This window comes from Pogoniulus pusillus, chromosome 18, assembly GCF_015220805.1.
Source record: "Pogoniulus pusillus isolate bPogPus1 chromosome 18, bPogPus1.pri, whole genome shotgun sequence".
In the NCBI taxonomy this organism is placed as follows: Eukaryota; Metazoa; Chordata; class Aves; order Piciformes; family Lybiidae; genus Pogoniulus; species Pogoniulus pusillus.
This window is the reverse complement of record NC_087281.1, coordinates 20,637,164-20,662,875: the sequence shown is the minus strand read 5'-3', so window position 1 is coordinate 20,662,875 and position 25,712 is coordinate 20,637,164. Positions and strand designations below refer to the sequence as shown.

At 41.4% G+C, this 25,712-nt stretch overlaps 1 protein-coding gene and 1 long non-coding RNA gene across 2 annotated transcripts in view; one reads left to right on the top strand and one right to left on the bottom strand.

Moving 5' to 3' along the window:
* Nucleotides 1–2,400: 2,400 nt before the first annotated feature.
* LOC135183549 (uncharacterized) lies at nt 2,401–4,002 on the bottom strand. The gene is made up of 2 exons (XR_010305598.1): nt 3,519–4,002; nt 2,401–3,100 (listed from the first exon to the last, which is right to left on the bottom strand). It is a non-coding gene; the product is annotated as an uncharacterized LOC135183549 (long non-coding RNA).
* The window catches only part of SMYD3 (SET and MYND domain containing 3), a 308,385-nt gene continuing 286,580 nt past the window's right edge, over nt 3,908–25,712 (top strand). The window contains exons 1-2 of the mRNA XM_064158682.1: nt 3,908–4,112; nt 24,517–24,580. Coding sequence (XP_064014752.1) covers nt 3,943–4,112; nt 24,517–24,580 — 234 coding nt within the window. The 5' untranslated portion in view covers nt 3,908–3,942. The remainder of the gene's footprint in view (nt 4,113–24,516; nt 24,581–25,712) is intronic.

Sequence of the window (25,712 nt, the reverse complement as noted above, 5' to 3'; positions counted from 1 at the left end):
CCATTACCCCCTGTCCTATCAGTAGGAAAAAAAAAAAGTAGAAAAGAAACTTTAGGTAAAGTTCATAGTAAAAAACCAACAGGTAGAATCTACATTAATGTGAGTGAAATTTATTATGAATTTGTGCTTAAAAATAATCTGCAGTGAGGTTTTTACTATAGTCAACTTTTAATGAGCACAGCAACATTAAAGATCTCATCAAGAAGTTCCTATGTGTTCATAAAAGACCTCTCTATGTTTACAAGCTTTTAATTAACTGATAGCTATTCTGTGCTGTTACAGATTTTGTATTAATCCAAAATTTACCATTTTGTGTTTTGAGCTGTATTTTGCACCCAGAAAAATTCAGGTTTGTGCCATTGTCGTGGGAATGGATATTGCATGTTTATGATTGAAGAACAGAATTGGGATTATTTCATTACTGCAGTTCTTTCTGTGAGTGCATGCTCTAAAACATGCTGTCTTGATGCACATCAGAGATGCTGTGGTGCCTCATCTACTAGCAGTAAGGAAGTATGACTAATTCAGCAGCAACAGGCACAATTAAGTGGTAATTCCCACAAAAGTGCCTCCACCACATACTTTGACAGCTGCTTCTGCTCGGTGTGTGTCATGCATTTCAAATAGCTGTTGGGAAGTATGACCAGTATGGGGCAGTGGATGACTCAGTCATATAAAAATCCCATAATAATAACACAGATTAATTGAACTAAATATGGTCAAGGGATAAATGACAATTTACTGGAACTATATAACCATAATACCATGTTTTTTCAGAAAGTTCAGACCAACATTTCAAAAAGCATCTGAGTTGGATGTTCAGTTGATCATTCCTTAAAGACTGTGGTGAATGGGCTTTATGGGCAGACTGTTCTACAAACTATAGCTGCAGATATCAAGAATCAGCTTTCCAGCCTCCCATGGATGTCAAAATATTCAATGCCACATCAATTAAATAGTTTATGCTGTGTTTAAGAGCTTACCTGTACTAGAAAAGCTTCTGTTACTGCAAGTATATTCTCATACCATTTCACATGCAATGTCAGCCAGAAGTTGTTCTTGGGCTTCTCTGGTTTATTTCAATGCACAACTTAATGCTAAGCTCTGTGTGTGTGTGTGTAAAGACTGTCATTCCATTGGACAGATTTTTTTACTTGGTGAGATTTTGTTGTGTTGAACAAGTGAGAAAACCTGACTTGGACAAGTGAGAAAATAGTGAAAGCTACACCTTGTATTGTGTATTAATATTAGCCCTTCCTTTAGTGTATTTTTTGCAGATCATGCATTTTGTATATTTGACCATTCATCTCTTAAGTTAATGCACCCAAGAGACAGATACTAACCTGTCTTTTCCAACTTGGTTAATTCTGTGATTCTGTGTTATTGCTGAGTTTGCTTATGTTACAGGTTTTGAGCAATGCCTGCTTAGAAAATCAGTAAACCAGAATTAACAGGGAAATGCAGAAGATTAAGTAGGTGAAAGGGAAATGCAGAAGATTAAGTAGGTGAAAGGGAAAAGCATACCAGCCAAATCCAGAGGTAGTTGTTTAATATTTTAGTGACTGCCAAGGATAATTCTTGAGTATCTCACAATGTCAATGTAATTGGACACTTAAAAAAAATGTTAGAACTAAAGTTAAGCATAACTACATGCATAACTTTCTGACAGGCAGTTCTGTTGGTAATGAATTACCCAAACCAGCATTTAGGTGAAACAAAAAGTAACATTTTTCCTGTGGGAATCCTGTGGCTCGATGTTCCTCGGTTCTTCCCAAAAGCAGCGTTTTGAATTTGCATATTGCTATTTCTGAGTTCCCTGTTGCAACTCAGACGGAAAACAGTTGCAGTCTGAAATAATCATTATTGAGAACAAAACTCAGTAAGTCTGCAGAACTGTTAGATCTCTGTTCTTCGACAGGGTGACTCAACACGTTTCCAAAACACGAGCTTTAACTCCCTCTGCAGGCATAATAAGGAAAGCCAAACCAAGTCTATCTGTAGTTTAGCATATTTAGCCCGCATCGCATGTGTAATCTCATCAGTGAATGAAAACTATATAGACCCCTATGGTAAGCATTTATTATCTCATGGGCTTTGAGCATCACAATTTCAGAGTGGTGCTCTTAGTTAATTGTGTAAGTGTTCTGCTTTTCCCCTTTTATCACGTGCCTTTAATTGATGGCTCTGCTAAAAAGCAGTCAAGCATGGGGTGCATTCCTACTGATACACACTGGGTGAACTTGGGTGCTGTACACCTTTGAGCCCAGCCATACTTCTTTCTGTTCACATCACTATGAGATCCAGAAATACATCCAGCTATTTTATGCTAGCTCATAAGCAAAATGTCCTGTTTGGGATGTTTTGGAGAGAATCATTATCTCTTCCTTTGTGAACTAATCCTTTGATACTTTAATACTAATAATTTATTACTAATATTTTAGTACTTTGATCATAAACTGAAACTGCAACAAATGGGTTTACATACAATGAAGCCCTTGCCCAAGTTCCAACTCCTTCACATTAGTTTCAGAGTCTCATCAGTGAAAAGTTGCTGACAAATCCTTGAGTGTCAGTACAAAATGAGCATGATCTTCCCTCTGCAGTATATCCAAGGATACAGTAGACTTGCTGCATTCATGGTGTCAAGATGAAGGTGCTAGTCTCTTTGCAGTGGTGCCCAGTGATAGGACAAGAAACAACAGGTACAAACTAGAACAAAGTTAGTTCCATCTCAATACAAAGATGCACTTTATGACGAGAGTGACAGAGCACTGGAATAGGCTGCCCAGAAAGGTTATGGAAGTCTCTTTCTCTGAGCAGTTTTAAAACCCACCTGGATGCTTTCCTGTGCAGACTGCCCTTAGGTTATCATGCTTTGGCAAGGGGTTTGGACTTCATCTCTGGAGGTCCCTCCAATTCCATGTGTCTTCATGCCACTTTCATTTTTGTGTTTCTACTTCCTTGTTGAGACTGGGTCTGTATGGCAATGAAGCAGTAATGGTGCTAGACAAGTCTAATGAGACCACTTAAACTTCCTATTGCTTTGCATTTCTTCTGAGGGATGAAAGCTGCGAGAGGAGTGTCTGAAGCATCTGCAATGCTGCAATTAAGGTTCATGATTAGACATTCTCTCCTTGCCTCATTCCCTTTAGAAACAAACAAATTAACCCACAAAGTATATGAAAAAGAACCCCAACATGCTCCCGAGAAGCATACAGCCACTTCATTTAGCATCACTTTGTGATGTGTTAAAGGAAACATGTTACTAATAGCAGCACAAAATCATGGAATGCTTTCTGTTGGAAGGGTGCTTTAACTGTCTAGTCCAAGTCCCTGGCAGTGACCAGAGGCATTTCAACTCTATCAGCTTGCTCCAACCTGACCTTGAATGGTTCAAGGGGCAGCAGGGCCACCACCTCTCTGGGCAACCTGCGCCAGTGTTTTACACCACCCTGACTGTAAAAATATTCATCCTTCCTAGGCTAAGTCAACCCTTTTATAATACAAAACCACTGCACCTGTACTGCAACAGGCCCTACTGAAAACGCTGTCCTCATCGTTCTTCTAGCCCCACTTTAAATACTGACAGAACGCAGCAAGGTCTTCCCAGAGCCTTTCCTGCTCTGTGCTGGACAAGCCCAAGGCTCTGAGCATTCAGTCGCAGGAGAAGCGTTCCAGCCTTCTGTCATTTCTGTGGCCCTCCTCTGGTCCCGCTCCAAATCTATGTCCTTCTTGTGCTTAGGAGTAAGCCCTCCTCTGCCCAGGGACCGCGCTCTGCCCCGCAGGCTCAGTGCGGGCGACAGACCTGCCTTGGTCAGAGCCACAGCAGCCCTCGCGGTGCCCGGAGTTAAGATGGCGCCGGCAGCGCCGCATCACGTGGCGGCGGGGGGGGTTGAGGGGGGGGCGGCCCCGCGCCCCTCCTGTGGCGGCGCGCGCGGGAAGATGGAGCCGGCAGCCCTGGCGCTGGAGCGGTTCTCCAGCCCGGGCAAGGGCAGCGGCCTCCGCGCCCGCCGTCCTGTGCTGCCCGGCCAACTGCTCTACCGAGCCCAGCCCTTCGCCTACGTTGTCTGCAAGGCGCAGCTGGGCACCGTGTGCGAGCACTGCCTACAAAGGTAGGTGGCAGCGGCTCGGACGGCGCAGGCTCCTTCCTCGCAGGTCCCGCCCGGCCAGCACCTCCCCTTCCGCTGAGGCGGGGCCGCGCCGTGGGGCTGGGCCGGGGGCGCCGCGGGGAGGGGGTTCGTAGGGTCTCGGTGGCCGTGTGCTGTAGGCCGGGGTGGGCAGCTGCCGCCAGCTCTGCCGTGCGCCGCTTCTTTTTGGTGTTTTTAGTGTGGGTGTTTGCTTGAAGAGGCTTTTCTAACAGGCCGTCTCCTCCGGGCGCCGGAAGCTTGGGCTGCCCGCTGCGGGCCGGTGGCGGGAGTCGGTAGTGGCGGCGGCTCGGTGCTTCGCCGGCAGGGCGGCGGTTGCAGGCGCCGGCCTCCCCTTCGAGGTCTTCCTCAGCCGAGTGGGACATGAGAGTGGCCAAATGCGGCGGCGGCGGCGGTGGGGCGAACGGGGCTGTGTTGAACACTGTGATTGGCTTGGCCTCACCCGAAGCTGGCAGTTGGGGTGAGGGTAAAGTTCTCGCTCCCTGTGTCCGCACAGCCACCATCCACATGGCCGTGACATTGTAGCCTACTGCTTAACGCTCTGATGTCAACATTCATAGAGGTGGCGACAGCAGCTAGGTCGTTAGTCCTCATCACATGGGCAGCGTGAGGTGGTTGAGTTTCCTGCCACCTGGACGAGTTTCTTCTGTGTCAGGAGGTTTTGAGACGTGCCTTGAAAAAATGCCTCTCCCACACAGTTCTTACAAGCGAAAACTGACAAACCCACAGGAGCCGCCCGTGTTTATAAACAAGCAACCAGAACTGTTTTCTACCCTTCAGTAATTTCCCATCAAGACTGATTGTGATCCATTTGCAGGAGATCTCTTAGTACTTGAAACATCTAAACATGGTAGATAACACAAAGGTCTTTTAATTACGAAACTTAAGAACTTGAGTAGCTTCCCCTCCCCCCGTGGAAGTATTTAATCTGATGTTTAATTGAAGATTCTGAGTGGTTTTGCTTCGTGCCTTTACTGGGCATCTCAGCTTCTGTTTAGAGAAATGATAATGTGATCCTCACTTTTCCCAGGGAAGAGTTTGTAACTAAAACACGCTCAATATAAAAAATGAGACTTAGAAGTGTCTTTAGCTAATATATCTGTGAAGTCTGGCTGCTGACAGAGTCCTTTGGCACGGTGACTGCTTGTACCTTTAAAGATGAGAGAGGCTGCAGACTTCCGAAGACAGGCTGAGGCAGCAACAAGTGGAATGGGAATTAATCTGAAGTGTTAGAAGTATAACCAGGGCAAGGTTTGTTGGAAATAATAGTGGTGTTACAGGCTTATACATCATGGAAATGTATGCATTTTGGGAGTTTATCTTTTTTTTTTTTGAGTAGTGATACCAATAAGGAAGTGAAGCTTCCTAGTTTAGTTTCTATTGCAAAATGTATTGTGGCAATACAGAGCTTGTAGGTTGAGACTGACCTTTTTAGTCACAGTATCATCAGGGTTGGAAGAGACCTCACAGATCATCAAGTCCAACCCTTTACCACAGAGCTCAAGGCCAGACCATGGCACCAAGTGCCACGTCCAACCTTGCCTTGAAATGCCCCAGGGACGTCGACTCCACCACCTCCCCGGGCAGCCCATTCCAGTGTCCAATGACTCTCTCAGTGAAGAACTTTCTCCTCACCTCAAGCCTAAATCTCCCCTGGCGCAGCCTGAGGCTGTGTCCTCTCGTTCTGGTGCTGGCCACCTGAGAGAAGAGAGCAACCTCCTCCTGGCCACAACCTCCCCTCAGGTAGTTGTAGACAGCAATAAGGTCACCCCTGAGCCTCCTCTTCTCCAGGCTAAACAATCCCAGCTCCCTCAGCCTCAAGTCATTTAATGAAAGGCAATGGATTCTCATTCAGTAAACTTTAACTGTTAAATTAGCAAGTGATACCTGTATCTATATATTCATCTCACTTATTAGTGCTGTCTAGAGGATAATAGAATTGTTTGGGTTGGAAAAGCCCTCTAAGATCGTCAAGTCCAGCCATCAACCATGCTACCATGGCCATTAAACCATGTCCCCAAGTGCTATGTCCATACCTTTCTTGAACACCTGCAGGGACAGTGACTCCACCACCCCTCTGGGCAGCCAATTCCAGTGCCAAACTTCTCACAAACTGCCCTTTAGAGAGCAATAGATAGATCCAGAGGCCATTTCTGCTGCCAGAGAGCACATGGAAGCCTGCACAGATGCTGTTTTTGGAATGGGAGGGCGTCTAAGTTGCCTTCAATTAAATTGTCTTCTAACAGCAGGGTTCTGCTCTGTCTGTAGCCCGATGGGATTCTCAGTTCTGCTGTAAATATGTGGTTAGCATTAGAGTAAAATGTTCTGTCAATAGGTGGGAGCCCCTTTGCCTGTTCCATCCACTGCTCTTTCCACCATGTGACACAGAGGAGAGCTGGCCCTGGCCAGGGGCCAGGCTGGTGCTTGACACACTCTAAATCCAAAGCAGTGCACTAGAGACGTTTTGTGTGATCTTAGAACAAAGCCAGAAAAAAAACAGTGCTGAAAGTCCTATTGTCTTCTATTGTTCCTGCTTTTCACTTTGACCTTTAGGTGGCAGTACAGGAGCACGTAAGAAGCCTTGACATGGATTTAGCTTTTTAGCAGTCTTATTATATCTGTAATTAAGGTTTCAGACTTTATATTGTAAAGTGTAGTTCTATATTTTGTCTCCCATCTTTTAATAATAAGTGTTATTGGATGCGGTTTTTGGCTGTGCAAGAATTGCTAGATGAAGCAGAAGATGGGTAAGGATGTGCAGAGTATCTTATTTTGGACTGCCTGATGAGAGGCAGTATGCTCTCACCGGGATTTGTGGTCCAAGGCTTAATATAGTGCTCACTTTCTCTGTGACTCTGGATGTGTCTTTACAGTGAGAGTCTGAGGTACCTGATCAGGGTAAGGATGACTGTGACAGGGTTTGCTGGTTAGATTCAGAGAGAAAAGCTGTTTGAGTGCCGTAGTGCTGCTTAGTCTTGTCTCAATTAAATATTATTGTTGTTGGAAAATATAAAAATACATATTTTATATTTAATATAAACCTATATAATAATTATGTAATATATTAATAAATAAATATGCATATAGTTGGTGCTTACCACTAGAAGGACTAACATCCCCTCTTTACCTCAGAATGGCAGCCAAGCTTGACCATAGGCTTGCTTTACCCAAATTTGGGAAAAGCATAGGCCTTGCACAAGGCAAGCACCAGCTAAGCATGTGTACCTTGTTTACCACAGGACCAAAACAAGAAGTCTGCGTGAGCCAGGGTCCTTAGACTCAATGGTGCCAGGTTCTGTCCTGCAGGTGCTTCTCCCCAAAACAGAAGGAAGGACAGCTGAAAAACATGCCTGGGCAAGCTGGAACATGTAATAAGCCTATTTGGGGCTATCAGACCTACCATGACAGAATTTCATTGTATTTTCCATTTTGATGGACAAAGGTGAAGATGGTGAATAAAGCTAATTGCCAGTGATCCCCAGAGGCTTCCATCACCTCTCTCTTTTCTGGAAAACTGATTATTATGAGCCATGTAGATTTCCTCTCATTTCTCTCAGAAGTTTCAGATAAGAACAATACAGAAATAAACTGCATTCAATTGTTGAGTGTTTTTTTTAATATGTAAACTAATTTTTATATATATGCCCTGTACTCAGCACTGGTCAGGCCACACCTTGAGTCCTGTGTCCAGTTCTGGGCCACTCAATTCAAGAGAGATGTTGAGATGCTGGAATGTGTCCAGAGAAGGGTGACGAAGCTGTTGAGGGGCCTGGAGCACAAACCCTATGAGGAGAGGCTGAGGGAGCTGGGGGTGTTTAGCCTGGAGAAGAGGAGGCTCAGGAGGGACCTCATTGGTGCCTACAACTACCTGAAGAGAGGCTGTAGCCAGGTGGGGGTTGGTCTCTTCTGCCAGGCAACCAGCAACAGAACAAGGGGGGACAGCCTCAAGTGCCGGGGGAAGTCTATGCTGGATGTTAGGAGGAAGTTGTTGACAGAGAGAGTGATTGGCATTGGAATGGGCTGCCCAGGGAGGTGGTGGAGTCACTGTCCTTGGAGGTGTACAAGAAAAGCCTGGATGAGGCACTTAGTGCCATGGTCTAATTGGCTGGCTAGGGCTGGGTGCTAGGTTGGACTGGATGATCTTGGAGGTCTCTTCCAACCTGCTTGATTCTATGATTTTCATGTGAAGTTTTTAATTTTAAACGTTTAAGTTTTACACTGTGTAGTGGAATTTATTCTTTAAATTCTGTAAGAATTATTAATTATATCATGTCCATGGGCAGCAGAATTCATTAATTGTTGGTGGTTGCTTCCACTGTGGCTGCACTGAAAAGCCATTATGTACTTCTTTCTGTGTGGTGTATGGGATGATGCTGTCCTCCCTTGAAGAACTTGTGCTCTTCTTCAGAACATCTGTTTTTAATTACTCACAATTATATGGGTGAGGCTCACAGTCTCTTTCGCATGTCACTCCATCCCATCTGTTCATATCTTGAAAAGGGATATAGGTCTGCAAGACAGCCCACCTGATGTGTTAGCTATGACATACTGAAAGAGCAGTATTCTTACCTTTCCCTTGAATCCTTGCTCCTCCTGCTCTCCTTTTGTGTATATGCTGTATTTGTGTATTTGCTATGATATATTGGTGCAGAGAGATAAACTGGCATTTAGTGGTATCTGCAGGAGAAACAGGGCTTTTAAGAACTTAACACTGACTGGCTTGTTATTGTGAAGGAGAACTTTTTCCACCTTGTAGCCCTGGGCCTTACATGGTTATATTTCAGTCATATTCTGCAAACATTTTCAGTTGTTTCTTACCACAAAGAAAATACTCCCTCTTTGTCTGCTGTCTTGGTTATGTAGCAGTATCTTGACTTTTCTGACTTTATTTTTGTTACTGATTTCAGTTATTTCAGGATCTGTGCTTAATTCCTGCGATTGTAACTCTCACAGTGTGCGTCAGCACTGAATGGGAGATTTTGTTTAGAGGCCAAGGCAAAGCTTTGAATTCCTCCCAAGGGCATTCCAATGATTGTAGGGTTGTCTTGGCACATTTGGTTGAACACCAGTAATTCCTATGCTAATTTAAACTGTAATCCCTTGTTTGTCATCTTGGCTACTAGCTGCCTTCAGCTGAGTTATTAGCTTGATAAAACTCTGTTTGGTCTTACTTGAATTTAGGGGATTATTGATGTAGAACTTTATCTTGCATAGCTTGTTTGATTTCTGTGCTGCATTGACACAAAGTAGTCTTAACCACTAAAAGTTAGTCTGGATTTCTGAAGAAGCAAAACCAAACTCAAAATTAAAAAAGAAAAAAAATAATTGGCACAGAAAACCCCTTCAGAGATTTACATTCATAAGTTTCTATATTATTTTGACAAATGATACTGGCCATTCAACTGTTCACAAATTTTATCCACTTACATTAGAGCTGTCTTACGTTGTTGTGCAACAGATGCAACAGCTGTGGAAAGAATTTCTTGAGATACTGTATGGAACTCAACATGGGCTGATAGATTTATCAGAAGGTTTTTTTTTTGCAGGGGAGAAAAAATATATGTGATATTAGATACAAAACATAGCAGTGACATTTGTTGTATCCTTCATAACATCTATTATAGTATTATACATGTTTAGCCTTTTTATTACTGTTTTTATTTTTCTATAAAGCCCATAGTTTTGGTTTTATTCCCCCAAATAAACAAAATAGTTTCTCTTAAATGAAGAATATACCTTTCTGTGGCTGAGACAGTAGATTAGTTGTGCTGATGAGCACTAGAAAAAGCGACAGATCAGGCATAATAATAGTGTGAGACTTATAAAGCCTTTTTCACTTTCACAGTAATTTTGACTGAACACTATTTTATGTAGTTAGTGCCTTAATGTGTGGTCTGAAAAGCTCTGGTCACTTCTGCAGAGTTCCTTCCCTTAATAAGTTGCTTTGAGGCAGATGAAATAAAGTGCAGAACTCCCAAGTGCTTCAGAAATAATTATGGAGCCAAGCTCCTTGTCCTCTAGATATTGCCTTGGGAGTTGTGACTTTGGGAATATGTCTGTTCAGAGCAACTCTACTGTAGACTTACTAATTTTAAGTTTTCTTATGTGTTCTTTAAACCTTCCCCTGTGGAGCCTTATAAGCTGTAACTCTCTACGTGTACTCTTATGACCCCTGTGGTTGGGGCTACGTGTGAAGCATGTATTTGGGACTCATTCTCACATGTTTGCATAGGTTTTAATGATAAAATTAATTTCTACTAAAATGTACTAATAGCTTTTTGTTTTTAATGGAATTATGATATTATGCTTGCTATTCTGCTTAATAGCACTGAAGGGTTCAGTATCAGTTTTAAAAACTGCAGTTATTGGGACATCTCAGTGTCAATCCATTTTATAGCCAGAAGGTAATTACACTTACACATACTAATTTTATTTTCCAGATACAAAGTCACCTGCACTGTGTTTACCTCTCTCCCTTTTGCTGTAAATTCCCCGAAGCATGAAATAGCTTGCCAGTTGTCTCTTCTGCTCAGAAGCTAATGAATAGTTACCAGTCTGTTGCAGATAATAACTTAGCTACAAACTATAATGTATGCCTAAGCTCATTGTGTACAGTTTTTGCCTTAAGAGAGTGTTTAACCAGTGGCTGAGGATTTAGTAATGTCAGCCCAAGCTGTGCTTTCCTCCATGTCTCTCTGAGTGCCCCATTCTATGACCAGAAAGGATTTTAGAAACCTTTTTTCAGCTTTGAACTGCTTCTAGTTTTAGTAGCTTTCAGTAGAGCAGGTGTTTTGGCTTTATCTTGCAATGAGTCCTTGCTATCGTTCTGACTGGGGGAAATAAATGACTTTTATTTCAGGCATATACAGATGAAGTCAAGTCTGCCCTTGATGTGCACATGGCTTGTTTACTGCTGCTGGAAACGTGAGTTCACAATCAGGAACAACAAAATGTCTGTGAACTCACCCCTGCAGCTTTCTCCAGGGAGTTATTATTATTAACTCTTATCTCTCCTAGAACTTTCCTGAGAGTGATGTAAGCATGGTGTAGAATATCTGATCCAACTTGCTCTGTTGCTCTATGTCACTGGGAGGAGGATAGCTCTATACCCCCATTCCGTGGCTCTTGTCCCTCCTAGTGGGACCAGACAGTTTAAACCAATGCAGTTGACTTGAATTTTTTTTCTTCTTTAAACAACCATCTAATAACCTCCTCTATTTTATGTTATATTGAGTTAGACTAAAACAAAATGCTTGCACATAAATCAGATTCTTGATTATTGTAGGCAGTGATGCAGGGACCAATTCTAATAGAATCTGCAGAGAAGAAGTCAATTGAGTTTCAACAGGGGTCATGTGGGATCCATAAACTCCTATGAGGCAGTTATCAAAGATGTAACTGTGAGCAATGGAGCATAACAGAGCAAATGCCTTTTACTTACTGAGTCTTGATTGAACAATTAATTTGACAGTGGTCACCATGCACTTTGCTCTTATTAGATAGATTTGATAGTACAAACAGTCTTACAGGACATTTGTGAGCTTCAAGGTGATTTTAAGTTCATGGGCAATTCTGTGGTGGTTTGGGTGTTCCCCGCCCCCCCTACTTTGGAAATCACCCAGACTAAGCTCATCAGGCTCTGGAAATTGGAATGAAGCTTATATTTACAGCTTAGCACAATATACAAGTAGATACTTACAGTATATACAGTTATAGACAGAAATATACAAGGTAAATGATAATATAGAAACACAACAGCCCTCCCAGAAACCTGAGTCCCCAAGAGGGGCTCCCAACCACCCTTCCACCTTCTCCCACCCCTCAGCCTTACCCCAGACGTTGCCTTGTGCCCCAAGGAAGAATGGAGGGTTGTCCAGGGAGGTTAGGAAGCAAGTGGATTAATCAGAGAGATGGAAGGTGAGGTTAGAGAGGGGAAAAAAAATGCAGCCCAGAGCTTAGGCAGTGCCTTAAATCAAATACCTTATCTATGTTTATACTCTTGTTTTTATATATATCAGCAAGCCTCTGAGTGAAGCAGGCATCACTACTGTTTCTCTTTCACAGCTTGTGATGTAATCCTTCTTACCAAAACATTTTAGCTAGCTTCAAACTAGCACAGATTCTTACAAAAAGTTAGTTAGCTATTGATTACCAGAGATGCTACTTGGCTGTGGTTCATACTCTGTGTCTTTATTCTTTATACTGTCACTTCTGTATAACCTCAAAAAGTTGCATGTTTGCCAAATGCCATTTAAAATCTTTGTTTTAATTGGCTGGAGAGACTGCTGCTGCATGGCCCCTAGAAAAAGGAGAAAAAAAATCTCTGAGAAGAACATGTATATCTATGTTTGGGTAGGCATGTTTAGTTTTGAACAAAAGTTGTCCTATGACTGACTCATTTTTAGTTAACAGAAAAAAAACCCCACACCTAACGCAACCCCAAGTTTCAGGTTGTAATCAACAGGCACAGCATAAAGTAACAGAATTTGAAATTTTAAAAGATTCACAAGATAATTGCCAGTTTACTTTGGGGCTGTTTGCCATAGCTATTCATGCTTGCAGTTAATGTTTACAAGTGGTAATACTTCTGTGGCTGGAATGTTACTGTATGAACAATCCTTATATAGAATATAAGAATATGGAATCGTAGAATCAACCAGGTTGGAAGAGACCTCCAAGATCATCCAGTCCAACCTAGCACCCAGCCCTAGCCAGTCGACTAGACCATGGCACTGAGTGCCTCATCCAGTCTGCATATATGTTCAAATAATAATGTTCCCTTCTCTTTGAAGTAGGAGCGTAATTATTCCGAGACAATTTTTATTTAGCATCTGATTACTTAATTTAGCTGTGCTCAAAGTTCAGTTGATTTGCAAATAATTCCTATCCTCCGCAAAATATCCGTATTCTCAACTTTTTTTCTGACAGAAGTTTGAGATGGAGTTCAGTTCTTCTGCCTGAGACCAGTTTCTGCTTGTTCATTGAGTGAACACTGGAGGGCTGAGGATATTTCACTGCACAAGGATGGTGCTGCTCTACTCCCTTTCTCTTTCCTTTCTATGTGCCTATCTCCTTCATTATCAAGATGGACCATAGCTATGAGCTATGCCCTCTGTGGAAGCTGGCACCCTTTCACATTGGTCTCCCTTGTGCCAACTAGCTGTAGGACATCTCTCAGCCTGCTTGTTTCATAGCATCTCCTTAAAAACTTTTTGATGCCCATTGCTGTTTAAATGGTTCTGCCAGACATAGCAATGAACACATAGGAAGCAGTAAGTTGTGAGTTACCCAGCTGCTGTAACGTGGCATCTGCATTCAGCACTCACAGTTAGTGATACAGCTTAGTGGGGGTAAAGCAGGGGAAGTTTCAAAATGACCAGAAGCAACTGTAATGTACCATTTTCTCCTTTTGCAGTGATTGTACTTGTGAAAATGTTGACTTTTCCAGCATGAGTAAATGAATAATTATTAAAGTGTCAACAAGTTTCTTCTTCCTCTTCAAAATTAGTTGAATGATGAAATGTTGTGGAAAAGATTTATTGTGAAGCATTTGTTCATATGTTGTTTCAGAAGCTCCTGCATGTATGAAGCTGGGAGGGTTGTAATGGAGGTTTTAGAGTAGCAGAAAAGTCAACAAAGGAAGATTATTCGATAACCTGAGTGCAAAAGTCTGAACTCTGCCAGCATAAATACTATTTCCCATCTTCAGAATACACCACAGAATGCCTCTCATGCTTTCTAGAAGCACTGTATTTAAAAATAGTTTAAAGTAAAGTTGTATTTTTTTTTAATCTTTCATCTTTTAAATATGCATTGAGTTTTTCTCTGCAGCTTGCAGCATCTGGTATATATTTAACAGCTTTTGTAATTTTGAGGCTAGGCAAAAAGATGCATTAAAAATGAAAGTATTTTGGTTTTCACTTGGCTGAGATGGTCAGTACCATGGTTTCCTGTAAGATTCTTCTGTATTGTTGCAGCTTTGTTTGTTACAGAGGATATTTTGGGCTCCCAGGTTGTGGTAAATCATTGTACACAAATAGAGTCATGTGAAAACAGCAGTGATATGTGATACAGTTTAAAGTCCCCATGATGTCTTTGTGTTGTTTGTGATTATCAACCTTGATCTAGCAGCCAGGTGAGTTTTTGACAACTCTTGCATTCAACCCTGTATGTGTAAGCAGTAAAAATCCAAATCTCTTTTCTGACTAGAGAGAGAAAAAAATTGCACTCTGGATTAGCTCTTGCTATTTTTGATAGCAAATGATTGAAACTAGATGCAAACTCTATACCAATGAGGAATCCTGTAGTACACTTTTATTATTCATTCTTTGTAAACCATTTAGCAAGGAGTATTGACTGATGTAGATTACTCCATGATTAGTGCTCACAGGCAGTATGGTTGGAGTGGTTGGAACCATGTTGGAGGGGAAAATTTATCTGCTGTTAAAAGCCACATGACTTGTGTAGAAGAACTTAAGTGCAAGCTCTAAAGTGTATTAAATAGCTGTGTTTATCATCTATCTAAATACTACTGTCAGTTCTCCAACTGCTTTATGTGCAACTGTTCCTCAAAGTGAGGCAGCAGTATCATGCATTTTATTCCTAACAGGCTGAACACGAGGCTATTATCAGTAAGCCATTTGATGATGAAGCTTACTCCCCAAGCCAGGAACCTAGAAACTGGTAACAGTAACAGATTGGGAAAGGGCTTTTCAAAATGACCACATCATCAGTGCAGATGCACAATCGAGCATCTGTGCAATCATCAAGGAGTCATTTATATGCATTAGTGAGTGCTTTGGTGTCGCTCTATATATTAATTAGTGACGGACAAAATAACAGTGACACAAGAATAAGTAAACACAATAGCTGAAGCTGAAGCCAAAGCCTTTTATTACTATAGCAGCAATCTTTTCTATATGCCGTGCTACAAGTTGCGGTAATTCCACGTGTTATGGAATAGAGTGATTGGGTAAAATACTGGTTTTAACATTCTCATTGGATAACAGTGAGGTAATAGTGAGGTGTTGGCTATCCTGGCACAGACTACTTTCAGTTCTTTGTTCTAAGTTATGTTGCTTCCATGCAAATGTTACACAAGGCAATATGTCTAGTATGTTTCTAACAGTCTTACTGCATCAAGGGTACACAGGGATGCGCTCCAGCGATACATCGTTTATCACATTTAGCTGACTCCCTTTTTTGATTCCCACGCTTTGGGCTTTGTGTGACTCCTGTGGGGCATGCAAGCAGAGCTTAACTGTTATTTTACTGGAAGATTTTAATGCCACATTTTATGAAAGTGTGTCATGGGATAACATGCAAACGAGGTAAGATTAAAAAATAGACTATCTGCAGGTCTGCTTTACTACTGTGACTTGTGAGTGTTTGTTTTAGGTTTTTTTGTCCATTAAAGTGTAGTGTGGCTACATATGTCTTCCTTTAAAGTAATTCCCTGTGTAGCACTAAATTTAGTGTAGCTGCCTGTGTAATGCCAGCACCACTGTCAGGGTATGGTGGTACTGTTGGTATTTGAGTTCAGTGAAGCCTCAAGCACATATAAGGATCTTGTGACAGCAGTGATCACAAGAGGAATTTGAAGGGCACTGAATTGCTGCTCTGGAAATGGGAGACAGAGCATGGCCTGGGTGAGTAAGGCGAGTGCATCCACTCAGCAGTGGTGAAAAGACACTGGGCTACAAATGCTGTTGCTGAAGGGCCATCCAGGTCTCCCTTTTCTTTGGATACTGGCCTCCTACCAGAGTGGGAAACTGGCTGCTGTGGCTCTTCCCCTAAATCACTGCCCCCCAGGACTCTCTTTGAGCTTGGATTTTCAAAAGTTGACTGGTTTTCCTGTCCACCTCATTTATTGCTGTCTGCTTGGAATTTTTACCTTTGTTACTTAATTCAGTTTTGTTGCTGTCCAAATAAATGAAAATTAAACTCCTAGTGTTAATAGGAGTTCAGCATTTGCACCAGTGGAATCATAGAATCAGTCAAGGTTAGAAGGGTCCACAAGGATCATCTAGTGTCAACCCCTCTGCCTTGGGCAGGGACACCCTACCCTAGATCAGGCTGGCCAGTCCCACAGTACTTTAAAAATGTCAGTTCATGACACTGACCCAGTGTCTCTTCCAGGTTTATGGAAGATAACTGGTTGCACAGAACTCAAAGCAAAGAAGAAATTAATTTTTACTTGTTTGTTAGAAGTTAATTTGCTTAGTGGATGGAAACTCTCATGTCTAGAAGAATAAAACATACAAGCTGTTAGAGACAGGGGAAAATGAATAAATCTTCCTTGTCCCTACAAAGTGAAGAGAGGAGAATTTGGGTAGGAAGCTGTTTTGCATAATTGCAAATATCGTATCAGAAAATACAGCAGTTAATGTGAGAATGTAAGTTTTGAGGTTGCATCTTGTATTTGAGCCATCACTGATGTTTGAGCCTCTATTATATTATGATTTGTAGTGAAGATTTGCATAATTTTTCTTCATTGTTTTATATCCTAAACATGAAGAGAGCATTGATTCATACAAACTTTGCAACAGCTCAGTGACTGTTGGAAGATATTGTGTCTGTTGTGAAATAGAACAAGGGGACACAGTCTCAAGTTGTGCTGGGGGAAGTATAGGCTGGATGTTAGGAGGAAGTTCTTCACAGAGAGAGTGATTGGCATTGGAATGGGCTGCCCAGGGAGGTGGTGGAGTCACCATCCCTGGAGGTGTACAAGAAAAGCCTGGATGAGGCAGTTAGTGCCATGGTCTAGTTGATTGGATAGGGCTGGGTGCTACGTTGAACTGGATGATCTTGGAGGTCTCTTCCAACCTGGTCTGTAAGGTGCTTGCTCTTGCAGCTGGAGTACATTTTCTGCACCTCTGTTTTACACCTAACATGTTGATGCTTTCATAAGAAGTACTCATATCAGCTTCATCTGAAGTACCTATTGCAGTCACGTGAAACTAGTTGGGACTTACAATGAACTACTTCAAGTAATTGGTATACTGTCACATTTTTCAATGCAGTAGAACAGTTGTCCCTCAATTTATAATGGCAGAGTCTGATTTGGATGTGATTTTGCCTAGAAACCATTCAGGCAGTAAAATGAGCTAAACAAAGGGCTCATGTAAATCATTGTTGTGGCTTTTTAAAGAGAGCCAACAGAAATTAAACTCTCAAACTGGAGAGAAAGTGCAGAATTATATTTAGAGAGAGAAAATACAGAGAGAGACATTATAAAGCAATTGCCTCATCCATAGCAAACCCCACTGAATTTTTCCCATCCCAAAAACTAAATCTACACTCCCCAGTGCTCTAATCCTCACCCCTTGACACATCTGCCATCCAAAGAGGCCTACTGCTTACATGTTCCAAATAAAGTGGCTCCTGCCACACATACACAGGGCAGGAGGAGGAGGAAAGGAGAGCAAACTGACCTTGTTGTGAGTTTATAACAAGATAGCAGAATTAATGGGATTGAATAACAATCTTCTAGTCCCCAGAAGATTTTTAACCCTATTGTCTCAACCTGGGACAATCATTCTGACACTGTACCAGTCTGTCTCATAAGCACAAGCCACTTGTGTGTCTGGCAATAGAGCTGGTGAAAGGGGTGCGTGCTTGAGCTTGTGAGTGATCCCTTCTGAGTTTCGTTGTGTTGATGCTGGGGTGGTGTTGGATATTCAGAAAAGGTGGTGAATTAGAGTTCAGCATTTTCCTAAGACATAGGAGGAAGAAGCAAATATGAGATGAAGTATTGAAAATAGGAATAAGCAGGGCGAGAGAAGTTGTGTGTATGGGTGAAAATACATACAGCTGTATCTGTATACTTGAAAAAAAAGCAATCTCCAAGTGAAGTTTTTACAAAATGGTGTGATTGGGATGTATCATTCCTTCTCACACTCTTTTTCAGTTCATTGACTCGGGCATGGTTGACTTTAGAAATTACCAGAGGCTCCTGTTTTCCAAACATGCTTCTGTTAGCATTTCTTTTATGCTGCAAAGCAGAACATTGCTGTTTGTTGTATAACTTCTACTGATATCTGTAAACCGTACCAGCAGTGGTATACACTAACAAAACCTCTCCCAGTGTTTGCCCATCACAATAAGCTTTCACTTCTTCTTTTGCAAATAAGGAATAATGTATTTCTCATTTTCTTGTACTTTGCTCTGCAAAGTGTCATTCCATGGTTGTTGAACTGAAACAAATAATCTTATTTTGCTTCTGATCCATCACTGAGGCTATAGGATGATGATTAAAAGCTCATGTTTCTTGGCCCTGGAAAAAATTACATTTAACTGAAGACTTACAGTGATGTAAAAGTAGTACTGGAATAGCAAAACAATTTTAACTGCGTAATTGTACAAAATCCATGGCTAATCTGTTGGAATGGAACTGCTGGACCGAGTCCAGAGGAGGGCCACAGAGATGCTCTGAGTGCTAGAATACCTCTGCTACGAGGATAGGCTGAGGGAGATGGGATTGTTTTGGCCTAGAGAAGAATATACTCCAGGGGATCTTATAACTGCCTTTCAATACCTGAAGGGAGCCTACATGAAAGCTGGAGAAGGACTTTTCATAAGAGTATCTAGCAGCAGAACAAGGGGGAATGGTTTTAAGCTGAGGGAGAGTAGGTTTAGACTAGATTTTAGAAAGTTCTTCAGTATAAGGGTGGTGAGACTCTGGAATAGATTGCCCAGAGTGTTTGTGGATGCTCCCTCCTTGGAGGTGTTTCTAACACTAGTTTGGATGAGGTCTTGAGCTGCTGAATCTGGTTGGGCATGTCCCTGTCCATGGTGGGGAGGTTGAAGTAGATAATCTCTGAGGTCCCTTCCAACCATTCTATGATAATCTTTATCAATTTGTGATGCTCTGTTAGTTCAAACCAGCATGCAGTGTCTGTGGTTATTTGAAGCTGCTTCAATACCAGTGGCCATTTGAGAAATGGAAATGTTTGCACTGCTGCATTGGGGTTAGGACTAGTCACAAGGAAGGTAGATGACAGTCTCTCATCTTACGACAGATACTATGTCTTGGCAACTCCTCCTGCTGTCAACATTTAGTATGGAATGCTGTTGTAAGAAAAAAAAGAGAACTAATAGCTAAGCACGTGGAAACATGTTGTGTGTTGTAATTCCCATTAATTTAATCAGGAAGTTGATGCCATTAATGAAGGGAATAGCTTCAGATTTTGAAAAGCATATGGTTAATTCCATCTTAAGGCAATGTCATTATTATATTGATTTATTTATTGCATTATTATTATATTATGATAACCAGATCCTTATTTTGGAGGCTGTTGGCCATGGGATACATGGGTAACTTCTGCTCTGTCAGCTGATCCACAGTTGCAGAGCCTGTCCAGGGAAATGGGGAAAGCCCTGACCCTGTCAAGCTGCCCCAGGTCATCACACCAGACACCCGAGGGGCTGGGAACAACTGCTGTGGGTATGGCTTGCTGGCTGCAGAGAGTTGTTGTTTGCCAAGGGCTTGGATTTGGGATGTTGAGGAGGAATACATCCTGGAGTTGTTACCACCTGGCTCCCAGCACCCTTTGTTCTTGTTCCTCAGATCTGTGCTATGGCTTTTGGTATGCCAAATGTAAAGCCTCCCTTCTCCAGTGCCTGGTGCTCATTTGGCTCAGTTTCTGCTAGCAGAGAGATGAAGAAAGTAAATTGTAATTGCACTTAATGTAATTCCTCTGCTCTGAAATCTAAAATGGCTGTTTGTTACTCACATCTTTATTATTAGAAGATAGAAGTGTATTACTGAAACAATGAATGACATATTTGCTTATTATAGGTATTGATTACCCTCACTTGGTGGCAGGTCTGAAATGCACACGCTTGAGAAAACCCAAATAGACTTTATCCATTTGGCACATTCAACTGAATTGCAAAGATCTAAGAATTTGTTCAGGAAATTAGTTCAACATGGCATGCACTTTTGCTCCTTGTATTATAGGGCTGGATTATTAACTGGAAAACAGTATCAACAACAAAAATGCAGTAGAGGGTTTCTATGAGATTGCCCTTTTTTCATACAAGCTGAGGCAGAAGTGGCAATGCCAATAAACTACCTAGAAATGAGTGTTGAGTACAGTCTGATAATCACATGTTCTGTTATATCTGACACTTAATCATGTGAGTAGGGCTGAAAGTTAAGTGTTTGCAGTCAACCATGAAGTGTGGATGCATTTTCATTATAAACTAGGTAGCCTAATTTTATTTGCTTATTAGTTTAGTTTATTTCAGTTTAGTTTAGTGGGTTTTATTTATTGTATTGTTCTATTGTATTAGGTCCTTCCCTGGCAAGCAGAAATATTTTATGATGTTTTTAAAAGGACATGTTTTGTACATTGTAAGAGTGCAAGTGTGGCTCTGATAGGACTTGACAGTCCAGGCAAACCCTTGTTAACCTTTTCACTCTGTGATTCAGACTTGCAATGTTCTTCTTAGGACTTTAGCCAGATGTTTTCAGGCTGTCTTGCTGCCACTAGCACTTGAGAGCAGTTTTCCAGAGACCTATCTGCCTCACTACTTGTTGTCAGTGCCTCCATGCAGTGCATTGCTCTTGTACTCTTCACAAAAAGGAAACTAAAAATAGTCAAAAGAAAAGTAATTTTCCTGGGGAGGATGTGTCTGTCACTTATCTTAGTGTTTTTCTGTATCACTGTGATGGTTTGGGAGTTATCCACCCCCCTACTCTTAGGAAATCACCCAGACTAGACTCAGCCAGATGGAAGTCAAGCTTTATATTCACAGCTTAGCACAATATACAAGCAGTTATTTACAATATATTACAACTAGATACAGCTATATACAGAAACATGCAAGTTAAAAGTAATACAGAAACACAATACCCCTCCCAGAAATCAGAGTCCCCAGGAGGGGTTCCCAATCACCCTTCCACCTTCTATCCACTCCTCTACTTTATCCCAGAGAATGCCTTACATGCAAGGTGAGTTTGGAGGATTGGCAAGTGTACAGGGTTAACCCTCCAGGGGGAGTGACCTTGAACCTGGCTCTAGGTGATCTTGACCCCTCCCCAGGGGTGGGTCTGAACACCACCAGGTGATTCATGGTTAGCCCACTGCCCCTGCCTGTCTAAAGGTCTATAAAAAGGCATGGGGGACTTCCTGCTCTCTCTCTCTGTGCTCCCTGCCTCCCTGCTTACCAGCATCACCATCCTGGTCCTGGTTCTCTTTGTTTTACTGCGTGGCCATCACCCATGAGGCAGACAAACCCATTGCCATCAAAATCTGGTTGTATCTACATATTTTGTATCTTGTTTGCTTTATACAATATGCTGCTTAGTATTAAAAGGTATGTCAATAGTTGTCTCAGGAGGAAAGTATTTGCATCCTTTACAAGCATGTGTTTATGCGTGTACTGTTTCTGATATCCATATTGATGAGCAGGTCTAAACAGTTGGCTTTGGGTTTGTTTTGGTTTGATTTTTTTTTGTCTACAGTACTTATTCCTCTGAACTGTATTTTTTTCCAAAATTACTCTGACACAAGCTTCTCATCTAGGATGAGAAGTACTTGCTTCTCCATCATAGGCTAGTCAAAACTGTCATTGTTCAACCTTGAAAATGAAGCCGATGCCACCAGCTGACAAAATGATTTCACATTTGTTTCCAATTCAAGCATTGCACATTATAATAAAAAAACCCTGGTGTTCATGTACAAGATCTTAGATTCTGCTTACAGGAAGTTGATATTTTTCCACTCTCCAGAGCTGCCTTTGCAGGTAGGAAGGTAAAGAAGGCAGCTTTATGTGTTTATAGATCTGAAATATTTCTTATTTACTTTTATTCTAGTATTAGTAGGAGCACCTGCAAATTCCTGTGCAACAATATAGTGATTTTTGTGCAGTAGAAATGAAAAGGTAGTTGCTTCATTGTCATAATCTGAACACAGTGTTCCTCTTAATCTTTGACTAATGCAGCTAAACTCCCCAACTGCTTGTAAGAGTCCTAATGTTATTTTTAATAATTCAAGCACATAAATACTTGAGTTTATCAATGAAATATGTTTCCACTTGTGGGACTTAAGGGAAAGGAGAGATTGGTTTGTGCTGGAGGATGCTCCATGGTGTTTATGATATTCTGCTCCAACCAGCAGTTTTGGTATCATCCCTGAAAGCAGTGGGCTAAATTCATGACCCAGAAGTTCTGGATTGAAGTTTTTGGGCATGCTGGTACTGTTTTTTTTCTTTTTTGGATGTGGCCTTTGGAGAGTGACCATTCCAAAGTCATTCATAGAATAAAATTTGGGGACAAGTGACTGTTAGAAGAAAGCAAGGTTGTGTCATAAAGCATTTCAGCTGAGAATCTGAGTAGGTCATATGCAGCTTCAGGATTACTGATGGCAGCAGAGAGTTTTGGTGTCAGAAGAAACAGAATTTCACCTTCAGCTGCATCATTTGGAAGTATGATTGAGAAGAGCACACCTAGTACTGATGTGAGGAATCTTGCATAGAAGGCCCTTTCATCTGGTTATTTAAACTTGCCCTTGCAGTTCAAAACGGGCTGCATTAGATGCTTAGTTATCTCCCAATTAAATTGAAAGGCTGAATTAATCTATATAATAAGATTTAAGGCAGATAGCAATGCAGTAATTACGTTACTAAAATTGCCTTTTGAGAGGGAGAATGGTGTGACTGATACATACCTCCTTCCGTACCTTGCAGAAGGATGGAGAAAGGAGGACTAGGGAGTAGCTCACAGTGACAGTTTCTTAGGTGTAGCTGAGCTGTGTTCAGCCACAGGCAGTGGTGCTCAGTTATGCACTGTGCTTGGATGAGGTCAGAGGGATGGCCAGGAGGAAGTCTTAGGAAAAATAAATAGGGATTATGATGCCAAGCAGTCTAGTTAATTGTTATCTGTAATGTAACTCTCCTGCCTACAGTTTGGAAAAAAAAAACTAGTATACTGCTTTCCCAGCCTAATGAGTGCCCACAGTAAGTAACTTTGCATGGTAAAAAATCAAAGTAAAAACTTCCAGGTGTTATGAGAATAATGTAATTTGCTCAGCATTTTCTAAAGGGAAATAAGAAAGGCTCAAAATCTGCCTTGTTTCTATTCATCTGAGGTAAATCTCTTCACTTGAGCTTATATATTTGAGATGTAAGATTTGCTCTGTGTGTACTTTCACATTTAATAATTTCTTAGTGTCTAAGAATTTAGAGAACTTCACTGATAGCTTCTTAATTCATGTAATACTGAACTAAACATCAGAAAATGGTACTAGTCAGGAGGTGCTTTTTAACTTTCAGATTCTGGTATATAGCTCTTGTAGTTATCCTTCTAAGCTTTCACTGATCTTTTATTCCCTCTCCTCAAGTACATTTCTATTTTGGTCTCACGGTCTACCAGTCAGAAGTAATTTTTTTGAACAGAAATTTCTGTTGACATGTCAATTCTAGGCTGTGTTAGGAAAATATAATTTCATGTCACAACTGCAGGTTTGCAGCAAGGTCTTAAGATATTTACACTTGCATAAAATAAGACAGAAAAGTAGATTAACTACCTGTATTGCACAGCTCCAACTGTGATTTATCTACAAAATCAAACTCCTTAGGTATTTAGCTATGTGGCCTAAAACCCAAAGGCAGCATATTTGATATCTTTTCTGTTGATCCAGACGGACCTCAGAGGTGCTGAGTCACATGAGTAAGGAATTGTGAATCTCACTTTCACAGAATTATTGAGGCTGGAATAGACCTCTGAGATCATCAAATTCAGCCTACGACCTTACACCACCACATCAACTAGACTATGTCACTAAGTGACATGTCCAATCTTTCCTTAAACACCTTCAGGGACAGCAACTCCCCACCTCCCTGGGCAGTCCATTCCAGTGTCTAATTACCCTTTCCACGAGGAAGTGCTTCCTAACATCCATCCTAACGCTCCCCTGACACAGCTTCAGGCCATGCCCTCTTGTCTTATCACAAGTTGCCTGAGAGAAGAGTCCAATCCCCACCTTACTACAACTTCCTTTCAGGTAGTTGTAGAGTGTGATAAGGTCTCCCATGAGTCTTCTCTTCAGGCTAAACAATCCCAGCTCTCTCAGCTTCTCATAAGACTTTCCCTCCAGTCCCTTCAGCAGTCTTACTGCTCTCCTCTGAGCCCACTCCAGCACCTCAATATGTTTCTTGAAGTGAAGGGCTCAGAACTGCACTCAGTGTCGAGTACATAACCATGCAAAATTACTTCTTGTGTAACGGTGTAGTTTCAACTGCTTCTGTTTTTCAGTTATTTTTCTTGTCTTGGAATATTTGAAAATTGCTAGTGATGTAGAAAAGATAAATTAAACCTGCATTTGTTATTTATTTGTATTTATAACTGTTTGTGTTTGTTAAACAGGAATGAACATCTGCACAGATGCTCTCAGTGCAAGGTTGCGAAATACTGCGGTAAATCTTGTCAGGTAAGATGAAAAATATCAGCCATAAAGACTTAACGAAAACAAGCACTTGAGTGCTTTTTCTCTTCATGCATTTTGCACATTGTCACACTTCCACACTGTAATTTCTTATTTGTAGTTTTGGTCAGAGTGTGTAAACATGCTACCTTATTCTATTTGCATATTTTTGTAGTTAAAAATACAAGATTATAATCAGTTCAGTAGGCAAAACTAAGCTGATATGCGCGGTACTTGGGTCTGCTTGGCCAGACAGCTTTCAGGCTGTAGACTGAATGCTCTAAATAAACTTTGCAGTAAAGCAATTTGTATTTCAGAAGTAATTTTTATCATGGCTAAGTATATATTCCCTTTTTTTTCAAGAGGAAATAAAGGTCAAGAATGTGCAAAGAAGGCCTTGGGCAAAACCACATCCCTAAGGAGGCTTTCAGGAAGGTGAAGCCAGGTTTTTCGTAGTGTTGCATGGTGGAAGGATGAAGGACAATGGGCTTAAATTGAAATAAAAGAGGTTCACATGGCATATAAAGAAAAGCTGTTTAACTTAGAGGACAACCAAGAGGGTGACTGGGCCAGGCTCCAACTAGGATGTTTTTGTAATCTGCATGCTTTGAGGGTTTCCAGAAGCCACTGGATAAATCCCTGAGAGAAGTCTGACCCCAGAGCTGACCTTGCTTGGCAGCTAGAGATCTCCTTAGATCCCTTTCAACCTGAGTTGTCCTGTGATTCTATCCTGTGAAACAGCTCAGTTCAGACCTAACCCCCTAGCTTTTATATTTGTCTTTTATTATGTGTGCAGAAGTTGGCAGGACATGGTACTGGGTGGACATGCAAGAGTAAATAGATTGAGATCTAACAGCAGAGAACTAGGTACCTGGGATTTGAACCATGAGGGTCACCTTACTGAACCTTTGTATTGTTAATTTATTCCTCTCGGATTTTCACTGTGATTTCTGTCTTGTAAGGTGTTTTTAAAACTTTGTTCTTCTAAGTAGAAAAAAAATAAAACCAAGTAGTGGTTGAAACAGAGTAGTGGTGATACTTTAATAAATGTATATGAATTTAACTGGTAAGATAATGTGGGAATGCAATGTGAGAAGGAATAGTAACAAGCAAAACAGAGCATGCTGATGCTGGTTCC